Source organism: Carassius auratus, chromosome 5, assembly GCF_003368295.1.
Source record: "Carassius auratus strain Wakin chromosome 5, ASM336829v1, whole genome shotgun sequence".
NCBI classification, from domain to species: domain Eukaryota; kingdom Metazoa; phylum Chordata; class Actinopteri; order Cypriniformes; family Cyprinidae; genus Carassius; species Carassius auratus.
The window spans coordinates 8380770-8404397 of NC_039247.1; the positions used below are offsets into that span (position 1 = coordinate 8380770).

General features: G+C 35.5%; 1 protein-coding gene across 2 annotated transcripts in view; it reads right to left on the reverse strand.

The window, feature by feature from the left end:
- The window catches only part of LOC113073428 (serine/arginine repetitive matrix protein 3), a 72197-nt gene that overhangs the window by 7480 nt on the left and 41089 nt on the right, over positions 1-23628 (reverse strand). Inside the window, exons 3-11 of one of the 2 annotated variants that reach the window (XM_026246311.1) lie at positions 17578-17679; positions 13680-13808; positions 13317-13394; positions 12975-13043; positions 11204-11239; positions 10836-10886; positions 9945-10052; positions 8511-8691; positions 712-959 (exon numbers count right to left, since the gene is read on the reverse strand). In XM_026246311.1, coding sequence (XP_026102096.1) covers positions 712-959; positions 8511-8691; positions 9945-10052; positions 10836-10886; positions 11204-11239; positions 12975-13043; positions 13317-13394; positions 13680-13808; positions 17578-17679 — 1002 coding nt within the window. Of the gene's footprint in view, positions 1-711; positions 963-8510; positions 8692-9944; positions 10053-10835; positions 10887-11203; positions 11240-12974; positions 13044-13316; positions 13395-13679; positions 13809-17577; positions 17680-23628 lie in introns of both variants that reach the window. The other variant, XM_026246301.1, reaches the window with a different exon arrangement.

Here is a 23628-nt window from a genome sequence, read left to right on the forward strand (position 1 = left end):
TCTTTCTAATTAAAAAGCTATCTTCTGCTTATTAAAGCTCTATTTATTTAATCAAAAATACAGTAATTAAAAAAAATATTAATACAAGTTACAATAACTGTTTTCTATTGTAATATATTTTAAAATGCATTTATTTCTGTGATATGCAGCTGTATTTTCAGCATCATGACTTCAGTCTTCAGTGTCACATGATCTTCAGAAATCATAATAATACACTGATTTGCTGCTTAGTTAATAATTAATAATGGTTTTTATTATTATACATTTTGAAAACATCAAATACTTAATATATTTTTGTGGAAACTGATATTTTTTTGTATTCTTTGATGGATAGAAAAGAAATTTAATTAAAAAAAATAGAAATATAAAATTTACTGTAACTTTTGATCAATTTAATCCATCATTTTGAATAAAAGTAAAAAAAAAAAACACTCTGTCCTAAACTTTAGAATTATCTCAAGCTCAAATCAGCATATTATTATAATTTCTGAAGATCATGTGACACTGAAGACTGGAGGAATGATGCTGAAAATACATCTTTGCTCACAGAAATAAATTACACTTTAAAATATTTTTTTAATAGAAGACAGTAATTTCAAATTGTAATAATTTTTACTGTTTTTAGATCATATAAATCCTTGTTGAGCAGAAAAGAGTTCCTTAAAAAACTGCATATAACTTCTGACTGACTATAAATGGTAATGTTCTTACTTCTTCTGATTCTTGGTTTTTGTGTGTGACTCAGTGTCGCTGCTGTGCGCCGGTGAGTTGATCTCTCGAACCCTTGGCCTCCCGCCGTGTCTCCTCATCGACTCTGAGAGCGGTTTGCTGTCGTCTGTGCATCCGTCCTCCGCTGGTGCTCCAGGACTCTTGGGACGGTCGACGTGTGGTTTAGCACATCTTAGATGAGGCGACACATGCATCTGCACGCTCGAGGGAGACGGAGCCAGAGAGCGAAGCTTCTGTAGATGAATTATAACCAACAAACCAAAGAAAAAAAAAAGAAATAAAAAAAACAGAAAGAGAAGAGTGAAATTAGAGTCTTTTTTCCTCCTGGGTGGAAGAGCGTTATCGTGTACTTGGCAAAAAAATATCTAAAAGAAAGTGCTAGGATTGTTCTCTGGCTTACAGACAGTCCTCTATTGTACAGCGCATGCAATACTCGGCATGCAAAACCATAATGATTTGAAAAAAGAATAGTCCCGAAAAACAAAAAAAGGGAGAAAGGGGAAAATATGCGAAACTCTGAAAGAAAAAAAGTTTAGAGAGAGAGAATATAAAGAGCGACAGAGACTGGAGAATATGCAGTAGAAGAGAAAGAGGACTTTTTCAATTGCAGAAAGAGCTACGAACAAAACGGTGAAAAATAAAACTAGAGAAAATAAAGACAACTTGACAGAACATCACAGAAATGGAAGAAACGAAAGAAAGATTCACAACGTATTAGAAAACAATCGGTCTTCTACTCAATAGAACTTGCTTGTAGATTTGTTTTGTCCTGCAGACAGTTGCTGAGATGTGAACAGCGACCCATTTCCTGTTTTAATAGCTTTTCTAAAAGGTTATTCTGTTTTTCAACTCCCTTTTGGTTAACATCCACTTACCAATAAAGTGGTATTCCCTCCTTTAGTAGGTAAGGTATGAAGAGAAGGGAAAAGTGGGGCAACATAAGTGCATCATTAGAGTCACAAAATGCAAGAGAAAAAGACACAACACCCTTCCCTGGATAGTGAGTATGAAACAATGCATGGAAATCAAACCAAAGAGAGAAAAAGACACACAAAACAAATCAAGTTCAAACAGATTTGTATTTTAACAGCGACTCGCTCTTCAGTGTGGTTTTAATGTAATGTGATACGAATGGATGCTCTGCTTTCACCCGTTTCTGAGAGAAAACCTTTAACTGAACGTGTATGATGGGTTATCCATCAGTTGAATTAAAAAACCCTTTTCTGTGTCATGCATTTCTTGTTAAAACAGAAAGTTGCAATAGCACATATAATACTGAGGACACTTTAATAGCCATAATGCACCCCATAACCAAAGGAAAGGAACAATAAATCATATTTGGCATAAAGCCAATGAGGCCTGTTTTTTTTTTTTTTTTGGACAATACTTTTTTTTTTTTTTTTTTGAGAATATAAGTGCATTTTATGCCAACTTTTTTTTTTAGTTCAAAAACAAAAATACTGTTTTGCATAATACTTTTTAAATAAGAAAATAAGTAAACTGTAGCTCAAACCTCCTTTACGTTAATGCAAAATGGATAGATAAATAATAATGTATAATATATTATATATGCATAATTATTTTCTGGTGATTGGCAGACAGGTGTGGAGGTTCCCATTGTTTTTTTAAAAGGGGAGCAGAGGGCGTGTTCCAATTATAGAGGAACCACACAGACTATTCCAGAGTACCTATAAAGAGTGCTATTGGCTGAACGAGTTTTCTCCTGAGGGGGTCTGGGCTTGGACCACTGCTCTTCCGCGATAGGAGCCAGTTGATACAGCTCAGGCACCTCCTAGAGAACACCTTAGGATACCCCAGGATGAGCTGGAGGAAGTGGCCAGGGAAAAGGACGTTTGGGTGTCCTAAAGTCTAGTTCACACTCCATGACTCAAAGCGTCAGCACACTACATGACTACATCGGCCGAGGCTCTTTGATGCATTGTTGAGAACTTCACATATAAAGGTTGCTGAGCGCTGATTGCCTGCTGATTTTCTCCCGATCACAGCCCGACTTGTTAACTTACAAATTGGGGTTTAGTTACTGTAGTGTGAACTAGGCATCACTCCTAGCCACTGCTACCCAGTCCCGGATACATGGTGGAAAATGGAGGGATGAATGGATAGATGGACGTAATATAAAATGAGCAAAAACTCTATATTTGTTCATTTGTTTTTCTTTTTGATTTTGGGGTGTAATATGATCTAACGTTCAATCTAATATGTTACCTATATATTAACTAGCAATATCCGAGAGTAAATTGTTTCTACACCAAATTGATTTCAGTGTATGGATCAACTCACATAATATGAAAACCACAAAACTTTAAATTGTTTTTAAAAAAAGACTTTGCTTAGATTTTTTTATTATTTTATTATTTGGGTAATGAACCATCAGAACTCTGTATAGCACTTTGGTCAAACAAGATGATTTTATATGTGCTTTATAAATAAATTAAAACTTAAAACCAATCATCTTTAGCCGCAGAATTGAAGATTAAGGCTAAAATATTATATAGAGCAATGTCAATGTGCTTAACTATTCATCCGTTTCTTTTTATTACCATTGGAAGGCAAGGATTTCTGATCGACCTCAAATATTTAACTTAAAGAAACAAGCAAAAAACAGCTAATAACATTAAATAAATAAAACATTAATAAATCCCAGATACTTCAGAAAAAGCCCTTGATTATACCAAAAATAAAAAGGAAGGAAAGTGACCAAATTATATGACATGTACCATTTCACCAAAGACAAAAGGAATGCAGCACAGACAGGAAATGCTTTATACCAGAAAAATAAAATGAAACGCAGACAAGAGATGGACCTGTGGGGAGGGCAGTGTACTGAAGACTGAAGCATGGAAGCAAAGGTAGATTTCAGACTGAAACAAAAAAGAATGAAAATAGAGCAAACAGTTCTAAAAGGAAAACAATGAAAAACAACCCGCCAACCTTTGGTTTTCCTCCGATAAACAAAGAGAAAGAGAGAGAGAGACACTGATGTCAAGCTTAGGGTGCTTGTCACATTCTCCACGTGCGTAGGCAGAGCGTTACCTACCTTCCGCTTCAATCAGTGACACGTGTGCAATATCAACAAAACAAAGGAAGAAAAGGGAAAAACAAAAAGTAGAAAGGAAATTCTCCGCAGCGAAATGGGAAAAAGACAATGAATTCTTTTAGTATCCAGGCTAAGATAATTGACCCACAGACTAAAGGAGACAATTCCAACGAAACGAAGCAAAACAAAACATACAAAACGAAAAATGACAGAGAACCCAAACAAAATGAATTAGAAATAAGAATCTCCCAAAGCAATCTACATCAATTGCTGTCTTTTTCGCTTGTGCAGCCACATTCTATCGCACGTTAAAGAGCGTTAGGGTGCGACAAAACCTCAACAAATCCAATTTGCTAGAAGGAACGTAAATATCGATGGCCATGCATGCGCAATGTGCTTTAAAGGGAAAAGAGAAAGCATGTCGGGACAACAGACAGCACAGATGAACGGGTGAAGAGAGAGGGGTGTTGGGTGGAAGGTGGTCAACTAACATCTCAAAGGGACCCCAGTCATCTTCGTTAAACCGTATCGTTATCAATCAGTCTGCGTAATGAGAATTTAGTGCTCGTTTTTGACAGTTGCTAAATCTATAAGTAGTTATCTGCTCTAAGCAGTTGTCAAAAGTCTTTCACAAAGGTTTCAAAGATGCCACATTCATTTAGAACGAGAATCCAAATGGCTTGGGTCCCTTTTAGTGTAACAGCTTTACTAAATGACCCTAGTTAGTGTAGTTTGCTGTCGGCTAATGTTTACAGAGCGTCCGTTTGTCCCTGTCAAACATCTAGACGTACATTAGACCACTCAAATGTTGACAGGAAGGAAACAAACACGTAGTCACACTATAAGAATGTATATTTATCTCTATATATATATGTATATATCAAGTGCTAGTGGAAAGTGAGCATTCGAAACCATTGTAAATGAAGACCGTCTGAAATCACCAATGGCACTGAACCGGCTCTTGTCTCAGTGGAGATTTGTCAGCCGTTACCTAAGAGAGGATTCATGAATCTGTCGCCTGTTGTGACCACAGATATAGATGCTGCATTAACAGGCCCACTTTCGTTTTTTGGAAATTGGGAATTTTTGGGGGATATGTTGCAGGATTAGGCTCTTATTGGTATTTAATAACATTATCTAACTAGCGACCACTGTGATGACCACAATACATCAGCATTTCCACCATATTGGAAAGGTCAATATGAATAAACGTGCACATTTTCACAAAATCGAAATAATAACTTAAAAATCGCTAAGACTAAATGCTACAGTTATCATCATTGAGCTCTAACTGCTTGAAGTTACATAAATAAACAAAATGAACAAATATATTATGTTTTTGGATTTAATAACAAATCTAGCCACAGAAAAACATTATATTATATCTAAAAACATATTTCAGAGCAAGTTAAATTTAAGACTTTTTAAGACATTTTTAATACCAACTTATGTGAAATTTAAGACCAAACCTGTGATGGAAATACACATTATCTTACGTATATTTTTTGTATATTTAGACAGCATCTTAAAGCTTTTCATTAATGTATGGACTGTTAGGATTTAAATTTTGGCAGAGATACAACTATTTGAAAATCTGGAATCTGAAAATGCAAAAAAAATTAAATACTGAGAAAATGGACTTTAAAGTTGTCCAAATGAAGTTCTTAGCAATGCATATTACTAATAAAAAAAGTATTTTTGATATATTAACAATAGAACATTTACTAAATATCTTCAAGGAACATGATCTTTACCTAATATCCTAATGATTTTTGGCATAAAAGAAAAATCGATAACTTTGACCAATACAATGTGTTTTTTTTTTCTTTGGCTGTTGCTACAAATATACCCCAGAGACTTAAGACTCCTTTTATGCTCCAGGGTCACATATGTAATATTTATTGTGTTTAATATTAAAAAGAAAACAAAATATTATCAATATTTCAATCAGCTTTTACATACTTTAAATCTGCATGTTGCTTATTTGTCTCTCGAGAGATGGCAGAATCATTAAGTAACAAAAACGCAGAGTGCTGCTCGGAGAACGCACAATATTTCTGTTCAGATCTTTCTTTGGAACTATTTTCTTTGAGGAAACAGTCAATATTGTGTCTAAAATATTGTTTGTAAAACTACAATCAATTCAATTAAAATTCCTAATCTGAAACACACTCCATAAACTGAAGAATACGATAACTATTTATAAAGAACAATATAATATTTCAATCCATTGACCTTACCAAGATGGCAGTCCTGATCCGCCAAATGCAGCATCCACATTGTTCTTATCTGTGATTGTAACATTCAGACTCATTCATCCTCTCAGCAGATCCAGGAATGACAGCTGATTGGGTAAAAGTGTCTGATGACACCTCTCTTAATTAACAAATCTTCACCTTACATTAAAGAAATGCTCAATAATAAGGGACGATCTGATTGGAGGTCACAGATCATCGGTTCTTTAAACACCTGATACACATCTGGAAAAGGATGGCTACGGTAAAACTGAGCAGAAAATGAGAGTTTCAACTGTATTGACAAGAAAAACTAGTAGACATACCCATTTAATCTACTCGGTCCAGTTCCAAATCATATGAGTGCTTTTTACACAAACAAGACAGAAAAGTTTGGGCATTTATTTGTGGGAAGAGATCATGTGAATTCATAGAGGTCAAGAAATCAACAAAACAGAGGGATGAATTGAGCAAATGAAAGGAAAGAGAGAGCATGAGAATTTCTGAAAAACTGCATGCAAACCGTCCCTGATATAGTAAGAGTCTCTCCGAACGCTGGTCAAAGATTAGATAAATAATCATGTGATTATGACTGTATGAATACATACAAAATATGTGACCCTGGACCACAGAATCAGTTGGAAGTCATTTTAATAAATAAGCTTTCCATCGATGTATGGTTTGTTAGGATCTGAAAATATTTGGCTGAAATACAACTATTTGAAAATCTGAGGATGCAAAAAATACTAAATATTGTGAAAATCATCATTAAATGGAGTTCTAAGCAATGCATATTACTACATACAATGTATGTTTGGCTATTGCTACAAACATACCCCAGAGACTTAAGACTGCTTTGGTGCTCCAGGGACACAAATGTCATATGTTGTCATTCTTTTTGGCATAAATTCAATTAATGTGGCACTATTACTATATAAAAGATGATTGTCTTTTTAATATACTGCTCTGACATGTTGTGGTATACAATAAAATGTACAAGATAAGCAAAACCAATGAAACAAAAAGAGTGTTTATAAGATTTATATGATCTGAAGCTCAGATTGATTTAAAAAATAGCAGTAACATTTTACAATAAGGCCTCATTCATTTACATTAGTTAATGCATTCGTTCCATGAACTAACAATTCAAATTTATTCATATTTTATTAATGTTAGTTTATAGAAATACATTTGTTTATTTTTTTGTTAATGTTAGCTCACACTGTCTTAAAGGAATAGTTCACACATGAATGAAAATATCCTAATCTTGGATGATCTGAGGATGAGGATGAGTTTGTTTCTTCATCAGATTTGGAGAAATGTTGCATTGCATCAGTGTCTCATCAATGGATGCTCTGCTGTGAATGGGTGCCGTCAGAATGAGAGCTGATGAAAACATCACAATAATCCACAGCACTCCAGTCCATCAGTTAACATCTGGAGAAGACAAAAGCTGCATGTTTGTAAGAAACAAATCCACCGTTTTTAACAGTGAACCGTTACTTTTGGCTAAAAAGCGAGAACTCTCTCCATAATAACACTACCTCCAGTGAAAAAGTGGACTGGTCTGAATCAGGAGAGAAATCTGCACAGATCAAGCAGCGTTTAAACAGTCCAAAACAGCTCTAAACAAGTATGGATGGATTTTGATGTGAGAGACAACAGGAGATAGACCTTTCCACTGGAGGAAACGTTATTATGGATCATGGACTTGTATTTTAACCAGAAGCAACGGTTTCAAGTTAAAAACATCTTAAATGACGGATTTGTTTCTTACAAACATGCAGCTTTTGTCTTCTCCAGATGTTAACTGATGGACTGGAGTGGTGTGGATTATTGTGATGTTTTTATCAGCTGTTTGGACTCTCATTCTGACGGCACCCATTTACATTGTTCATTTTTAGTTCATGGTAACAAACTTATGTGAACAAATGAAGCAAAAGTGTAACCAAAATATCTATAATTAATCAGTTTGAGGCATTGAATGTTTCCTTCATGGGACATTATCCACCAACAGCCACTGAATGATTGGCAATAGATGCTTTATGAAAAAGAATAGTACTGTATGTTGTAAGATGCCAGTTTGTGTCTTTGAATTGGAAATATTCAACAATTGGTTGCATTTTAGTTTCCATTGTAAAAAAAACAACAACTTTTTAACATATCCTCAACATTTACATTAATTCTCTTTCTTAAACTGAAAAAGTCAACATGGCTTGTACGTGAAATAAAGCATGACATTATTTACTCAAGGAAAATGTCTCGACGAAACGAAACCCCGTCTAAACAAACACAGAAATGGCTTGAGAACAGAAAAACTTACGGAATGGAGCCAAAGAGGGAAAAGAGATATATAGAGTCAGCTCACACAGATATGACTGAATCAGCTGGACATTGTGTGTGTGTGTGTGTGTGTGTGTGTGCTTCTGTGGGATTATTAGAGTAAACAGCAGAGAACAGATGGAAGTAAAATAGAGGAGACTACATACATCGTTCCCTTTATTCCCCTCCGTGTGATTGGCTCCCGAATCTTTGCCGTTGCGGACACGGACGCTGTGGTTGCCGTTCAGACACGTGATTGGCTGGTCAGCGCTGAGGGACGGCGGTGGGCTGTGGCTAGAGTGACTTCCTTCCTGTTTGTGCCTATCGTTCCTGCACTTTGCATTTGATCTGGTTTGAGGGGTCAGATCGAAATGGATTGAGTTTAGTGCACTGCTGCAAATCATTTACTCAGTATTTTTGTCTTATTTTTCAGTAAAATATCCACACATACATTTAATTGAGAAACAAAATGACACAACATATAACATATAAGTTTTCTGAGAGCTTTATTCAAATTAAGTGGCTTCATGCCAAATGGGATAAGAAAAGTAAAACTTGTTTTCCTTTCAAATTTTTCTGAATCCACTGGCCGATGTTTTTCTTGTTTTAAGTATAAACTCAATTAATTTTCATAATCTCAGAAAAGTAGACATCTTAAATAATTTTGCTTCTCAATTAAGTATGTTAAGAATGTTTAGATGGTTAAAAATACAGAGTCAGAAAATATTTTTTGCAGTGTATTCATTGTGTACTATGTATAAATGCTATTTTTAGTTTTGTGGCTTAATATACTGCAATTGGTTTAAATGTTTAACATTTGGAAATAATGGAATTTAAAATGTGATCAATTGGGATTTTGAAAGAATTTGATAAATTTGTCATTTGAACCAGTGCAGATTTTTTAAACTGAATGAATAGATATTGCAGATTGCTCTAATAAAAACAATAATAATAATAATAATAATAATGATAATAATAATAATAATAATAATAATAATAAAAAATGCTGAAAAAATATTATGGAAATCACATTAGAAACGAATTTTAGAAATGAATACTCAGCAAGCACACCACAAAGTGATACTGAAGGCATAATGTTACAAAATATATCTATTTTTAATAATACAATTTTAATTTAAAAAAATGTAATGTATCCTGGTTTTAACAAAAAAAAAAAAAAAATGAAGCAGCACAACTGCATGGAACGAATTCAATATTGATAACTTTTTTTTTTTTTTTATCATCAAATCAGTATATTAGAATGATTTCTGAAGATCATGTGACACTGAAGACTGGAGGAATGATGCTGAAAATCGCACAAAAAAAAACTTTACACGATTTGACCATGTTAACAGAAAAAAAATGCCATAGTAAGTGCAGTAAAGTCAGCATAAATTACTAAGTATCTCCTTCTAAACGAGTCTTTCTGTCATTGTGAATCATTCCCTTTCTGTGATGACAGTGGTGACTAATACCAAACTACCACAGTCGTGTTGTAGTAACCATGGTATTTTGGCAGAAACTACTGTATGTTCACCATGGTAAATGTTTGTTAGAGGAGGTTTGTGGAAGTGCCTGTGTAATGGAGATAAGAGCTGCACCTGCTGGGTGATTTGGAGACGCTGGTGGTGGAGGAGACGGATCCGCTTCGGGAACTACAACAGCTGCCTCTGTGCTGAGAACTCCTGCTGGGAGACTCCACTGAACACCTGCGGGACACACACACACACACACACACACACGTCACAACACACACACTCCACCCACACTGCTTCATCATACACCTCACAGTGCGGTTCATCATTCCCATGCGTTCCTTTCATAAACAATCCATGCATACGGACTACATGGACATGCATTTTTATTTTATTCATTTTTTTTTAATAAAATAACAAAACAGAAAATAAATAAATACATGCATACAAATAATGGATCCCTGATAGCTCATCAATTTGATGCCTGCATGATGTATTTTTTATAGTGTTTTAAACATCTTATATCAGATGTTGCATATACATTTAGAAGAGGTCTTTGATGTTTATGATTGAGAATGTATGTACAATTCCTTTTAATCCGATGTTTGTACACAGCTGATATTTTCCTGAAGAAATCTTGTAGAAGTACGTGTGTGCCTGGGTTTTTACTAGATAACAGCAAAAGCATTATAAATGGTTTTTTTTCTTATTTTATATAAATGTATAGGCTATACAAAGTTATATGAAAATGGCATGAAATATTGTTTTACGTAATCAATGAGTCAATGCTATGCTATGCAGTTGCTAAAAAGTTCTGAGTGGTTGTCAGTGCATTGCTAGGTGGTTTCTAACATGTCTCAACTCTGATTGCTTCGAAAATTAATATCATTGAATCATTAAACTCCGTAATCAATGCATTGGATTTTTATTGTCACACCGAGGCATTATGATGCATGAAAGCATGATTTTGAACACTGAGCATTTTAGAGAAGCAAACAGCGGATGAAGATTCCTCACCTCTTCTTCTGTTTGTTCTTGTCTTTGTGTTTGTTTTTGGGGCTCCCAGATCTGAAAGGAGAAAACAAACACATCGAACTAAATAAGCTTAAAGTGCTGTTTTCTTTGCACATCTATTCAAAGAGACAGACTGCTATTGAACGAGTGTTTTCTAGGCCAGTCTACTACTGAGGTATCATTGATTTTTAATTAATCAGCCCCTAAATAAGACATACATGCAAAATAAACTGTGGCTGGCTACATTGCATGTCAATGGATGGCTCTTAAACAAACTGTGAAGTGGATGTTAGCTCTGCAAAACTAATATGAATCCAACACAGTTTCAAGACCATAAAACCTAACAGATCTGGGATTAGATCAGTGTGTACCTGTGTCTCCTCTTCCTCCTTGAGCCAGATGTGGACCTGAGACAGAGGAAATGCTGGGTTAGATATTAGATTATGAAACACCCGAAAACTGCTGCTGTTTCCGTCAGTTGATTTTGTAGTTTTAGGCTTCAACATTCAACCTGAAATCAGGCTTTAATGCATTGGATACCAGTATGCAAAAGCAAAAGTCATTTATTGTTAACTCTTCACCCGCCACTGATGGAATTTCCTGGCTCTCTGTGTTTTTGCTGTTATGCGGTGTTATACGGCACTATTAAACATCTGAAAGAGCACTGAATCTTTGAATCAAACATAGGCAAAGAAGAAGCAGAAACAAGCAATTACATATGGATGCAAATGCAAGTATGCATGAAGCTAGAATTAAATTTCTGGCGCAGAAAGAGCTAAGAAAGATTCACACTCATGCTTTTAAAACGAAACATTTGACAAACATAAGTTTGGTTTGGTTTGAAATTAATAAAATTGATCTAGTGTTGTGGCATGTTACTAATTCAAGAATAACTTTAGAAATCCATAAAAAATTCAGCATTAAAAGTCACTGAGCAAAAATAATGAAGTAAAGTGGCATTAGTGAAGAGAAAAGATGATATATTCTTAATGCAAAAGCATTAATTTTTAAATGTGATTGAAATATCTACATATTCTTTGAGGTTCACTGTATGTACATGTGTTTTAGCAACTATTTTTTTAGGTGACTTAACACAGAACAAGAACATGTATACCACACTTTAACCCTTTAAACGTCTGTACTCAATCCATACTGTCAGGAGAAACTCAATTTCTAACTCTCTTTCACACTTTTTCCCCTCACACACAGTCTGACACTACTGAAGCTACTGTATTAAGACATTGGCACAAGGATCCAGCATGTTTCTGTAGTCTGTTCACTATTATACATATCTGACATCAATAAATACACATGCATCCAAGCATCCGTCAGTCCTGTCATGCTTTCTTGATATAGGAACAAAAGCAGGAGAGAAGAAAGCTGTTATAAAGCAGTGAGAGTAACGTGAGATGAATAAAAATGATCTGTCCTGTAGAGAGAAAACTGCATTGAATTGGAGGAATATAAAGCATGTATCTGCATCACGGGTGTTAATGCATAACATATTAACCATTCAAATTCTAAGAGTATCTTAAAAATATAATTTGTTACTCAAATACAAATTACGAATATCACCTGTTGGTTTTTAGGCATTTATTTTGTTACTGTGCGTCTAAACTTCACTCAAGTGATATTCAGAGATTTTATTAAGATAGTAAAGTCATTTATTATTATGATATTTACAGTACATATAGCTACTGAATCATTTTTTAGATCGTATGCTACAGGTTTATTTCGGAGAGTTTCCAGGCAGTCATCATCACAGAAACATACATTTTATTTTGATTTTTAATCCAGTTTTGAGTGTAAAACCTTTGAAATCTAAGCAAATAGCGGGTCAATATAATAAAATAAGGATATAAAAATAAATATTTAAATTAGAGGTTAAAATCATGCTCAGTTGGACTCATTAGAAATGGAAGTCTAGATTTAGTGCATTGCATCATGGGATACAGTATCTCATGCAATGTGCTCTGTGCATAACGCAGATTTTGGTTAATGATGCAGGTTATGATGATATTTGTGTGGCATGCATGAATACTGAAAATGTGCATACTCTAATAAATATTGGCTGGGAAATCAGTGTTAATTGATCGGCGAATGATCACCTGTGTGATTGAATACACACACACACACACACACCTGTCTCTTTTGTGTTTCTTTCCGCTTTTCTTCCTCTTGTCTCTTCGGGTTGGAGACGGGCTGTCAGCTCTGAGGGTCACACGAACACAACAATAATCAAATATCATACAACACATAATGTTCTTCATGACCTTTTTCATTCTCACATTTTTGTTTCTTGATAAAGTACTACTCAAAACCTCTAAATATTACATTTCAATGTTTGGCTCAAAAACTCTCTCACTCTGGCAATCAAAGGTTCATTTGAGCACACTGCATTGCTAGATACAGTGTTTTTGTTGTACAGTATATTGCTCGTCTGGTCAGTGTTGTACTGCATTAAATCACAGAAAGCAAACTGACCGACTGTGTCTTCTTGCCTTCTTCTTTTTCCTCTTCTTTGGCCGAGGGGAAGGTGAACTGCTGGATATCCTCTTGGATCTAGAGTTGAAGACAAGAAATGGAGTAAAACAAATGCAGTGTTGGATATATAGTGTTAAGGAAAATTATTCAGTGGTTATAATCTTTTTAAATAAATCTTGATAGTCATTTTTTCATTGGGACATTCTGTAGAAAGCTAGCAACTGTAACCAAGAAAGATTGAGCTTATTAAAGGATCAATTATGCTTAATATAACAATAATTTCCTCTAGCATTTCTCTCAGGGTGTTTGTAAGTGTCGAGTTTAGATGAGATGATGTGTGTTCTTCCTTTTTCAGCGTTTTACCTGCACTCGTCATAGGCAGCTGAATCTTGCTTGTAATATTCTCCATCCCAATCATAGTCTTCCTCATAGCCGTCAATGTATGCAGCGTTTTCCACATGATCTTCATCCCCGTGAGGAAGCAGCCTGACCCTGTGCATGCCGGGGATAAAGGTCAAAGGTCATGACCTGCGCTTGTCTAAAATACAGTAATGAGCTATTATGGCTCATTCTTGCAATGTCTCAAACTGCAATCTTGAAAACAACTAATTTAAAGTTGTCCAAATGATGTCCTTAGCAATGCATATTACTAATCAAAAATGAAGCTTTGATATATTTATGGTCGGAAATTTACGGAATATCTTCTTGGAACATAATCTTTACTTCATTTTCTAATGATTTTTGGCATAAAAGAAAAATGAATAATTCTTACCCATATAATGTATTTTTGGCTATGGCAACTTATGACTGCTTTTGTGCTCCAGGGTCACATTTTTCTCTGGGTTAAGTCAACATCTATTTATTTTCCCTACCAATAATTTCTTAAATGAATAAGGAACAAATATTTCTTAGAAAGTGAATAAAGGTGATTATAATATGTGATAATGAAGGTGCCAGCTTTTACACGAATTCCAGGGTGAGGTACCAACATACCGGTTTTTCTGTCACACTCACTTTTTATCTTCCTCATTATAAAGCCTTAACTTATCCTCATTATCCTCCCTAAAATTAGCATTTCACTGCTACAGGCGATCTTATCTAAAGCTGTAATGATCAGTTTCTTCATCACAGTGGTAAATTAACCTATCCTGCTTCAGCAAAAGAGCTTTTATAAACAGCCTGATAATCATCCTGTGATATAAAAGAAAATGTGTACAAATCTGAGTAAAATGGTGTTTAGTTATCCTGCACCATCTTAAAACAGTGAATTCAATGAATGTAAGTGCATTTTAAATGATTTCATCTTGGATTTACCCAATTGTACTTCTACTTTGATTGATGCATATTCTTTGTGTATGTGAATTAATGCATTTTTATTTTTTTCAACGTTTTTATGTTTAACTGTTTGTGCTAACTGTTTGTGCAGGACCCTCTTGTAAAATCAATGTTAAATCTTAAGAGTTTTTATTTTCTGGTTAAATAAAGGTTGAATAAAAATGAAAAGAGAAGGGTTAAAATACAACATAAGGGTTCAATGACAACATGCTTGAAAGGTCCTATGATGGAACCGAAGGGTTAAAAGACAACATAAGGGCTCTGTGATGAAACTGAAGGGTTAAATTATAATACAAGCGTTCTGTGACAGAAAAGAAGGACTAAATGACAACATACTGGAAGGGTCCTATGATGAAACAGAAGGGTTAAATCAAAATATAAGGATCCTCTTTTTAAACAGACGGGTTAAATGACAAAATGATGGTTCTGTGACAGAAACGAAGGGTTAAATGACAACATACTGGAAGGGTCCTATGATGGAACACAAGGATTAAATAAAACATAAGATTCGTCTGATTAAACCGAAAGGTTAATTTACAAAATTAGGGTTCTGTGTCAGAAAAGAAGGGTTAAATGAGAACATAATGGACCTGTGATAAAACAGAAGAGTTAAATGATAATATAAGGGTTCTGTGACAAAAAAGGGTTAAATGACAATATAAGGGCCATTGGGCCCTATTTTAACGATCTGAAACGCAAGTGTCACAGCGCGAAGCGCAAGTAGCTTTGTGGGCGGGTCTCGGCGCTGTTGCTATTTTCCCGGCGGGATAAATGGCTCTTGCGCCCGGCGCAAATCTAAAATGGGTTGGTCTGAAGCAGCTTCATTATTCATAGGTGTGGTTTGGGCGTAACGTGAAATAAACCAATCAGAGCGTCATCCAACATTCCCTTTAAAAGCAGGTGCGCAAGTTCCATTATGGATTGCTATTATTGTGGCGTATTTACCAGGCGCACGCCAGGAGCGGTTCACAGCCGAGGAGACTTATGTTCTTGTAAGAGCAGTGAAAGACAGAGAAGGTGTGTTGTATGGGGATGGGAGAACAATTAGCCTGAATAATTTGTAAGCTAGATTTATGCCTATTTTTTTCACATCTTCGTGGCACACCACAATGATTTCCGTCATCTCATGTGTTAATATTTTTTTAGTGTAACAATTTATGATTTGCAAAAATAACTGTTGCATCTGTGTAGATTACACGAGCAAAGTGTATGCGCGTTGTGCACGCTATACATTATGGTCAAGCATGCGCCCTTAAAATAGCATAATGAACAACGCGCAACGCGCCACTGACTTTAGACTAGGTTTTTTCTGGTCAGTGGCGCAATTGTTTAATGGAACAGCAAAATAGCACCAGGGATTGTTTGCGCCGGAACACGCCTCCTTTTTTGCGCTGAACCGCCCAGGGAGCGCAATTTCATTCACTAGTTTAGCGACGTGCTTCTGTGGAGGGAAAAGCGCGCTTTGCGCAGGTGCAAAATAGGAATGACACATGCGTCAGTGTACAAAGTCAGTTGCGCTGGGTGCAAGATAGGGCCCATTATGTTTAAACAGAAGGGTTAAATTACAAAATTAGGTTTTTGTGACAGTACAGAAAGCTTAAATGACAATATACCGAAAGGGTCATATGAAGGAAAAGAAGGGTTAAATCAAAACATAAGGATCCTGCGATTAAACAGAAGAATTAAATGACAGAATTAGGGTTCTGTGACAGAACAGAAGTGTTAAATGACAATATACTGAAAGGGTCCTATGAAGGAACAGAAGGGTTAAATCAAAACATAAGATTCCTGTGATTAAACAAAATGGTTAAATTACAAAATAAGAGTTGTGTGACAGAAAATGAAGGGTTAAATGACAACATACTGGAAGGGTCCTATGATTGAACACAAGGGTTAAATGGCAAAATAAGGGTCCTCTGGAAGAACAGAATGTTTTTTTAAGATAATGAAGACATGTTTTATTGTTAGAGCTACAATGGCTCAGACTCAGGAAGTGAGATTTAAGATCAAAAGGCATTTTTATTAGATTGGTCTCCAGGTGAAGAAGGTACGGCACGGCACGACATTAATGCAGGGTCATTTCTGATCTGTAGAGAGTATTAAATCATATTCATCTCCTTCTGCTTCTAATAAAAGACCTGCACCCACAAGTTAAGACAGTTTGTATTTGTACGGCTGAAAAAAAACACACATCAGGCCTAAATGTGGCAGAACACAAGATTTTATTTTTGAACGTATTTCAACATGACTTCATGCAAGCCAACATTATGACTTGTCTTTATGCTAGGCAACTAAGCTACATTTCCTATTAGCCTCTATGACAACATAGCTAAAGCCTCTAACCTTCATCAACTGCTCTCTGAGCTTTTTGTCACTTTAATCAGACTGAGTAAGCTCTTTTGCACTACAAATATTTAATCTGCACTGTCTGTTTACTTCACTGGCTCTTTATTTTGATGCACTAGAGCTAAAATGTTTCTGTGTTCACTGGTAGATAAAATACAGCGTAGGTATTTCCTAAAGATTCGTTTAAGTGAATCAGTTTGTTCAGACAGTACATGAAAAAATAAAAATTGAAAGAAAAATAATTAATTTCATTCCCTGTGATGCATTTTGGCATTTTATTATTTAGCTAAATGATTTTCATAAATTAGAATGTTTCTAGTCTAGTGTATGCATTTAATGTACATTTATCAACATTCAGTATCTATTCACTGGGACAGAGATATTTATTATGGATGGTTTCTTTCAGTGCTGGTCAGCGGTATCAGTAATCACAGTAATACAATGACGCACACAACTGCTATCTGATCCTGTCTCTACAGGAAACACACACTATTTTCAATCACTTTTGGAAGATAAGATCAGAGCATTTCAATCGTTTGCTCATGTACTGTCTGACACACATCATGTGTGATTGACTCACGGTGGACGTGGGTGCAAGCCTTGTCGAGTTATCACACCCTCCTTCTCCATCAGCATCTGCCGAAACGTTCCAACCTTCTGCCGGATTTCTTCTTCGGAATACCTACAAACAAAAAGGAATGTGTAAAATGACAACATTTCTCCTTAGTCTCCTTAGTAAAACATGATTTAAAAAATCATTCAGGTCAGGAGTGATTTTCACCCACTGGACGACAAAACAGGTGGAAAAAATCCCAGCAGAGAAATGAAGGAAGGAGCCAATCCATTATAATTGGCAAAGGTGTATTGAAAGTCATGAGTTGCTTACAGTATGTAAGAAACATGTTAAGGCTTCACAGACGTGCTTAGTAAGTAAGTAAGCTAAGTATGAAGAGAAATATGCAGGAAATTGTCACTTATTAGTATAAAGCATTCTATAAATACCCGAAAGCACTGAAATAGCTACACTACCAGTCAAAAGTTTTGAATAAATACGTCTCTTTTGCTCAGTGCATTAATTTGATAAAACATGCATTTTAATTATTTTTTATTTGAATCGTTTTTTTCTTAATTCCTGTGATCAAGGCTGAATTTTCAGCATCATTACTCCAGTCTTCAGAGTCACGTGATCCTTCAGAAATCATTCCAAAATTTAAATTCTAATAATATTTCACAATTCAGAATGAACAGAAGCGACTTTATTCAAAAGCATAAAGAAATATTCCTAGTGTAGATGTAGTTTAATATTTGTGTGCGCTGTGCATCTTTATGCATTAGAGCAGCTTACCATCATGCTACCAATAAATGCAACTGCGAATCAAATCTTGTGCATATCACAATGACACAGCTCAATTTTTAAGTCAGAATGCTCACTATGTAGGCAGCTGACAGCAGGCAAGCTCACTAGATTTTGGAACTGAGCAGGTTTTCACACAGAGGTCAAAGCAGCACATGACACTTAACACAGCAGCTCATTAAACCTGCACCTGCTGTCTGGTTAAAGTAGATTGGTGGGCAACCATTGTGCATTCAGTTCAGCTGGTAATGTATGGCATCACAATAGCAGGTTTATCAGCCTCTGTCCAGAGCAGCTGCACACAGCGGTGCATGAGGAAGATGATGTGCGTGCTTGTGAAGAAGCCAAACTTTCCTGCTATAAAAGCTTATGCTGGAGATAATGCTGCTTTTTCAAAGCTATTCCGACATATGCACACACACACACACACACACACACACAAGGTATAAATGAATTTCTATCTTTTTTTTGTTTTTGTTTTTGTTATTTTGTGGAATATGACCTCAGATGCGTTAAAATCAGTTTGGTTGGAGTAAGATCATTCAGGATTTATCTACAAAGTGATGGATAATGAATGTGCATCTGCTGTGTTTTTGCTTTTTTATGTTTCTATTCAACGTGTGAAGGTGCTGTTTATTGAATCATCACATATATGAAACCATGGACCACAAAACCAGTCACAAGTTGAATGAGTATATTGAAGCAATAGCCGAGAAAACATTGTATGGGTCAAACTTATACATTTTTCATAGTAATATGGTATTTTGTCCACACAGTTAAGTTTTATTGCAATTTTACAAAAAAATTACAATAATTTACCATTCATACAGATGATGTATCTATTTTGTGACATGTTTTCTTACTGATATGAACTCCCAAATCAACTTTTTGTGACTAATTATTTTATTGAGCTTCCCAATGTTCCATATATTGCATAAGAAAGAAAATAAACATTTATACACTACCATTCAAAGGTTTCTGAATGTTGAGAACAGTTGTGCTGCTTCATATGTTTGTGCAAACTGTGATGCATTTAATTTCTAAGGGTTCCTTGATGAACAGAAAGTTTAAAAGAAATGCATTTATTTGAAATACAACTTTTATAACATCATAAATGTCTTTACCGTCACTTTTGATCAAGTCATTGCATCCTTCATGAATAAAATTATTTCATTTCTTTTTAAAAAGCCTTTCTGATATGATAGTTTATTTGAGATAACAACTGATGCCACTCAATTAATTAATGTTAGCATACAGCTGTTCAGGATTCACATTGCTTGTTATTTCACTTTCTGTTTATAAAAATAAATGGAATGCAGTGCATGTGCTCATGTTAAACATATGCCAAACATGACCTGCAGGGGGCTCTAGATATGTTTGGAAAGAGCAACTGTACACACACACACACACACACACACACACACACACACTTCTCCAGCCTGGCCACAATGGACAAGGCCTTCTTAGGCCAATTAGATAATAATGACTAGAGCGAAGTAGCCATCATTAGCAAAAGTCTCCTAGGACATTAATGCTCCTTCTGTCTGTTTTGTTTAACCATGAATCAATAGCACTGATTAACCACATACTCCCCTGTGCACCTAATGAAGCCGTTAGTTCAGTGCTGAACATATAGAGACAGATTATAGAGGATGGCGTGACAAACCGTGAGTGTTCGTCAATAACATTAATACTGATGGTGCATACCAGGGGCGGCGTTAGGGGTGGGCTAAGGGGGCTGGAGCCCCAAATGTTTTCAGTAAAGCCCCGAATGTTTTTATTACCACCATGCCATCAATTAGTCTTCATGCCGAATAAAGTAATTTATATTAGAATTTAAATAAATAAATATCTCTTGACTCTCCCGTCCACAGTGTCTGTAAATTTACCCAAGTAAGTTACGCGTTGTCATTCAAACCCGACGAAAACCGCCACTGAGTCTAGTGCTTCTGACTGACATGGAAACTGGCCAACCATCGATGAGCGTCTGTACGATCCAGCCAATGAAATTAGATCTTTTGGAGGCGGGCGGTTTGTTGGCGTGTAGTATTTTACTAGATCAATTTATTTTTAAATTAAAACGGATATTTCAAAATAACTTTTGTACTTTTTTTCTGAATGAATCATTCATTTCAAATGAATCCATTGATTAAATGACTGACCGACTCACTCAATAAGGCAGTGGCATGCCGCCACCTAGTGGCAAAGTACCATTCTAATTTTTTTTCATAATTTCATATTTCTGTATTCCAAATTTTATATTTGATACATTAGCCTCATAAGATTATTTATGCAATTTGTAAGTGCTGTGTAAGTGCTCCTTCAAAAATATAAGTGTATAGAGCCCTGCGTTTATAATTATTCTTGCCTTAAGTGTACATAAACACAGAGATAAAGTGCTTTGACAGGTATATCTTTGTAGAGTAAGAGTATGTCAGTGCACTGCTTAATGTTTGCTTCTTTTCCCTGTTCTACCAGGAAGAGTGTAGCCAGTCAGGCTTGATTGGAAAATAAAATAAAACAGAGACAGAGACAAAAAAAGAAGTGAGATAGAGACACAACATCTGCATATGTGTCAGGATACAAGGGATAAACTTTAAATAAAATGTTTTACATTTGTTTTTTTTTTTTTTTTTATTGTTTTTGTATATTTTAAACAAGGTAAATCTTTCTGATTTATTAAAATAAAAAGTCACATACATGGATTTTTCTGGACTAAGCCCCAGATCTCCACTCACCCTAGAACCACCCCTGGTTATCACAACAAACTGTTAGAAGAAAGGGTTAATTGGGTTCTTTAATCAACTCCAAAGAACCTTTTATGCTAAAAAGGTTCTATAATGACAAGAAAGAACCCTTTTGGCACAAAGGGTCCATATCTTTAATTTTGTGATCATTCACATGCATTCATAAATGCATTTGAATACACTGAATAATGCAGTGAAAGAACAAAATGCACACGCGCCACGTGCACTAGTATGACTTCATGTAAATTTACATTAGCCTAGATGTATGAACTTTTTAGGCACGATTTGTTTAGTTTTTGAATATACTTGATACTGTTAAAAGGCACATCATTAAAACAAAAATACGAGTTCACATTTCACACCTAAACAAGCATGGAAAACATAATTATAACTAGCTACTTAAATAGTTAAAAATGCCTATCCATACACAGCTATGATTTGCGAACCCCAAACTGATTCAAATGATTCGCGATCCTCAAACTGACTCAAATGATTCGCGATCCCGCTCCAACTCCCAAACTAGAGTCAGATGACTCAAGTGATTCGCGATCCCGCTACGAACACCCGAACTTATTAAAATGATTCGCGATCCCAAAATTGACTCAAATGATTCGCGATCCCGCTACGAACTCCCAAACTGATTCAAATGATTCGCGATCCCCAAACTGACTCAAATGATTCGCGATCCCGCTACGAGCTCCAGACCTGACTCAAATGATTCGCGAACCCGCTATGAACTCCCGAACTGACTCAAATGATTTGCGATCCCCAAACTGACTCAAGTGATTCGCGATCCCGCTACGAACTTATTCAAATTATTCGCGATCCCAAATTGACTCAAATGATTCATGATCCCGCTACGAACTCCCGAACTGATTCAAATGATTCGCGATCCCCAAACTGAATCAAATGATTCGCGATCCCGCTACGAGCTCCTGAACTGACTCAAATGATTCGCGATCCCGCTACGAACTCCCGAACTGATTCAAATTATTCGCGATCCCCAAACTGACTCAAATGATTCGCGATCCCGCTACGAGCTCCCGAACTGACTCAAATGATTCGTGAACCCGCTACGAACTCCCGAACTGATTCAAATGATTCGCAAACCCCAAACTGAATCAAATGATTCGCGAACCCGCTACGAGCTCCCGAACTGACTCAAATGATTTGCGATCCCAATACACATAATGCTATAAATGTGTGCACATTGAGAGAAATAAACAGCAGATGTTCATGTTAACAACTGCTTTAACTTGAGCAAACGCTGCTAATACACATACATTTAATAATAAAGTAAATAAAATGAAAACATGAATGTTTTGATGCTACTGAATAAAAATAAACGATCCACTCAAGTCTCTGCTCATCATGACATGACCTGGATCAGTGAGCTGCGTCTCGGGCCGATGACGTCACTTCCATGGAGGCATGTTGTACACGCCCCCCGTCCACGTCAAAACAGTGCCACAAAGAGAGACATTCAGAAAAGTAAAGCGCAAAGGAAAAATGGTATGGCAAGCTCAAACTAGACTGACACGCAAAATAAAAGCAGTGTTGCAAATAAATTAATAGATATGACCATGGAAAATATGTATTGCAAAATCATTGCTTTCGCGCTGTTTCATTTGTTTTGCATTTTTGTTTGCATAAAGCAAATGTATTTTCCTCAATACTTTAAATAAAATGTTTTAAATTTGTTTTTGTTTTTATTGTTTTTGTATATTTTAATCTTAATCTTTCTGATTTATTAAAATAAAAAGTCACATACATGGATTTTTCTGGGCTAAGCCCCGGATCTCCACTCACCCTAGAACCACCCCTAGTGCATACTGTACAAATTGTTAACTCGTGCATGTTTTATTTCAGCAAAAGAAACTGGTTTTATTGTGCATAAGATCAATTTAGCTGTTTATTTTTAACCTGACTTTGCTATGTCCATATTATTGAATCACTGAATTATTACTCTAATAACAAGGAATGTTTCCAGGATGTTCTGAAAGGTTCTCTCAAAGTTATGAACAAACGTATTTTATCTGTTATCTGTTCTTTAATAATGTTCTCAAAACATAAAAAGAAAAACCTTAAACAAAAACATGATTTATTATTTCTGAAACACTTTAGTCAAATGTTTTTTAAATGTTGCTACTTGTTTCAGAATGTCCAAAAGTAACATTTTCATATTGTTTGCAAAATTATTAATTTCTTTGCATTAAAAAAAGTTTTTAAAGCTAAAATAACTTAACCGTAACTTAATGAGAACATTCTTAGAACATGTTTTCTGGGTATCTCCTGAAAGTTGAATCATTAAATGTGATTTGTGAGCCAGTTCATTGAAAAGAATCAGAGAAGATGACTGGATATTGAGAATAAATGTTGAAATGAATTGCTATTTTATGTTTTTTTTTTTAGTAAAGGGAAAGCCATGTTAGTGTTTCATACTGTTACATAAAAAAAATTAAGAAAGTCTCTGTGATGCATCAAAAAACAACATGTTTTTCCTCAAATTAAGTAGAGTAAAAAGTCAGAT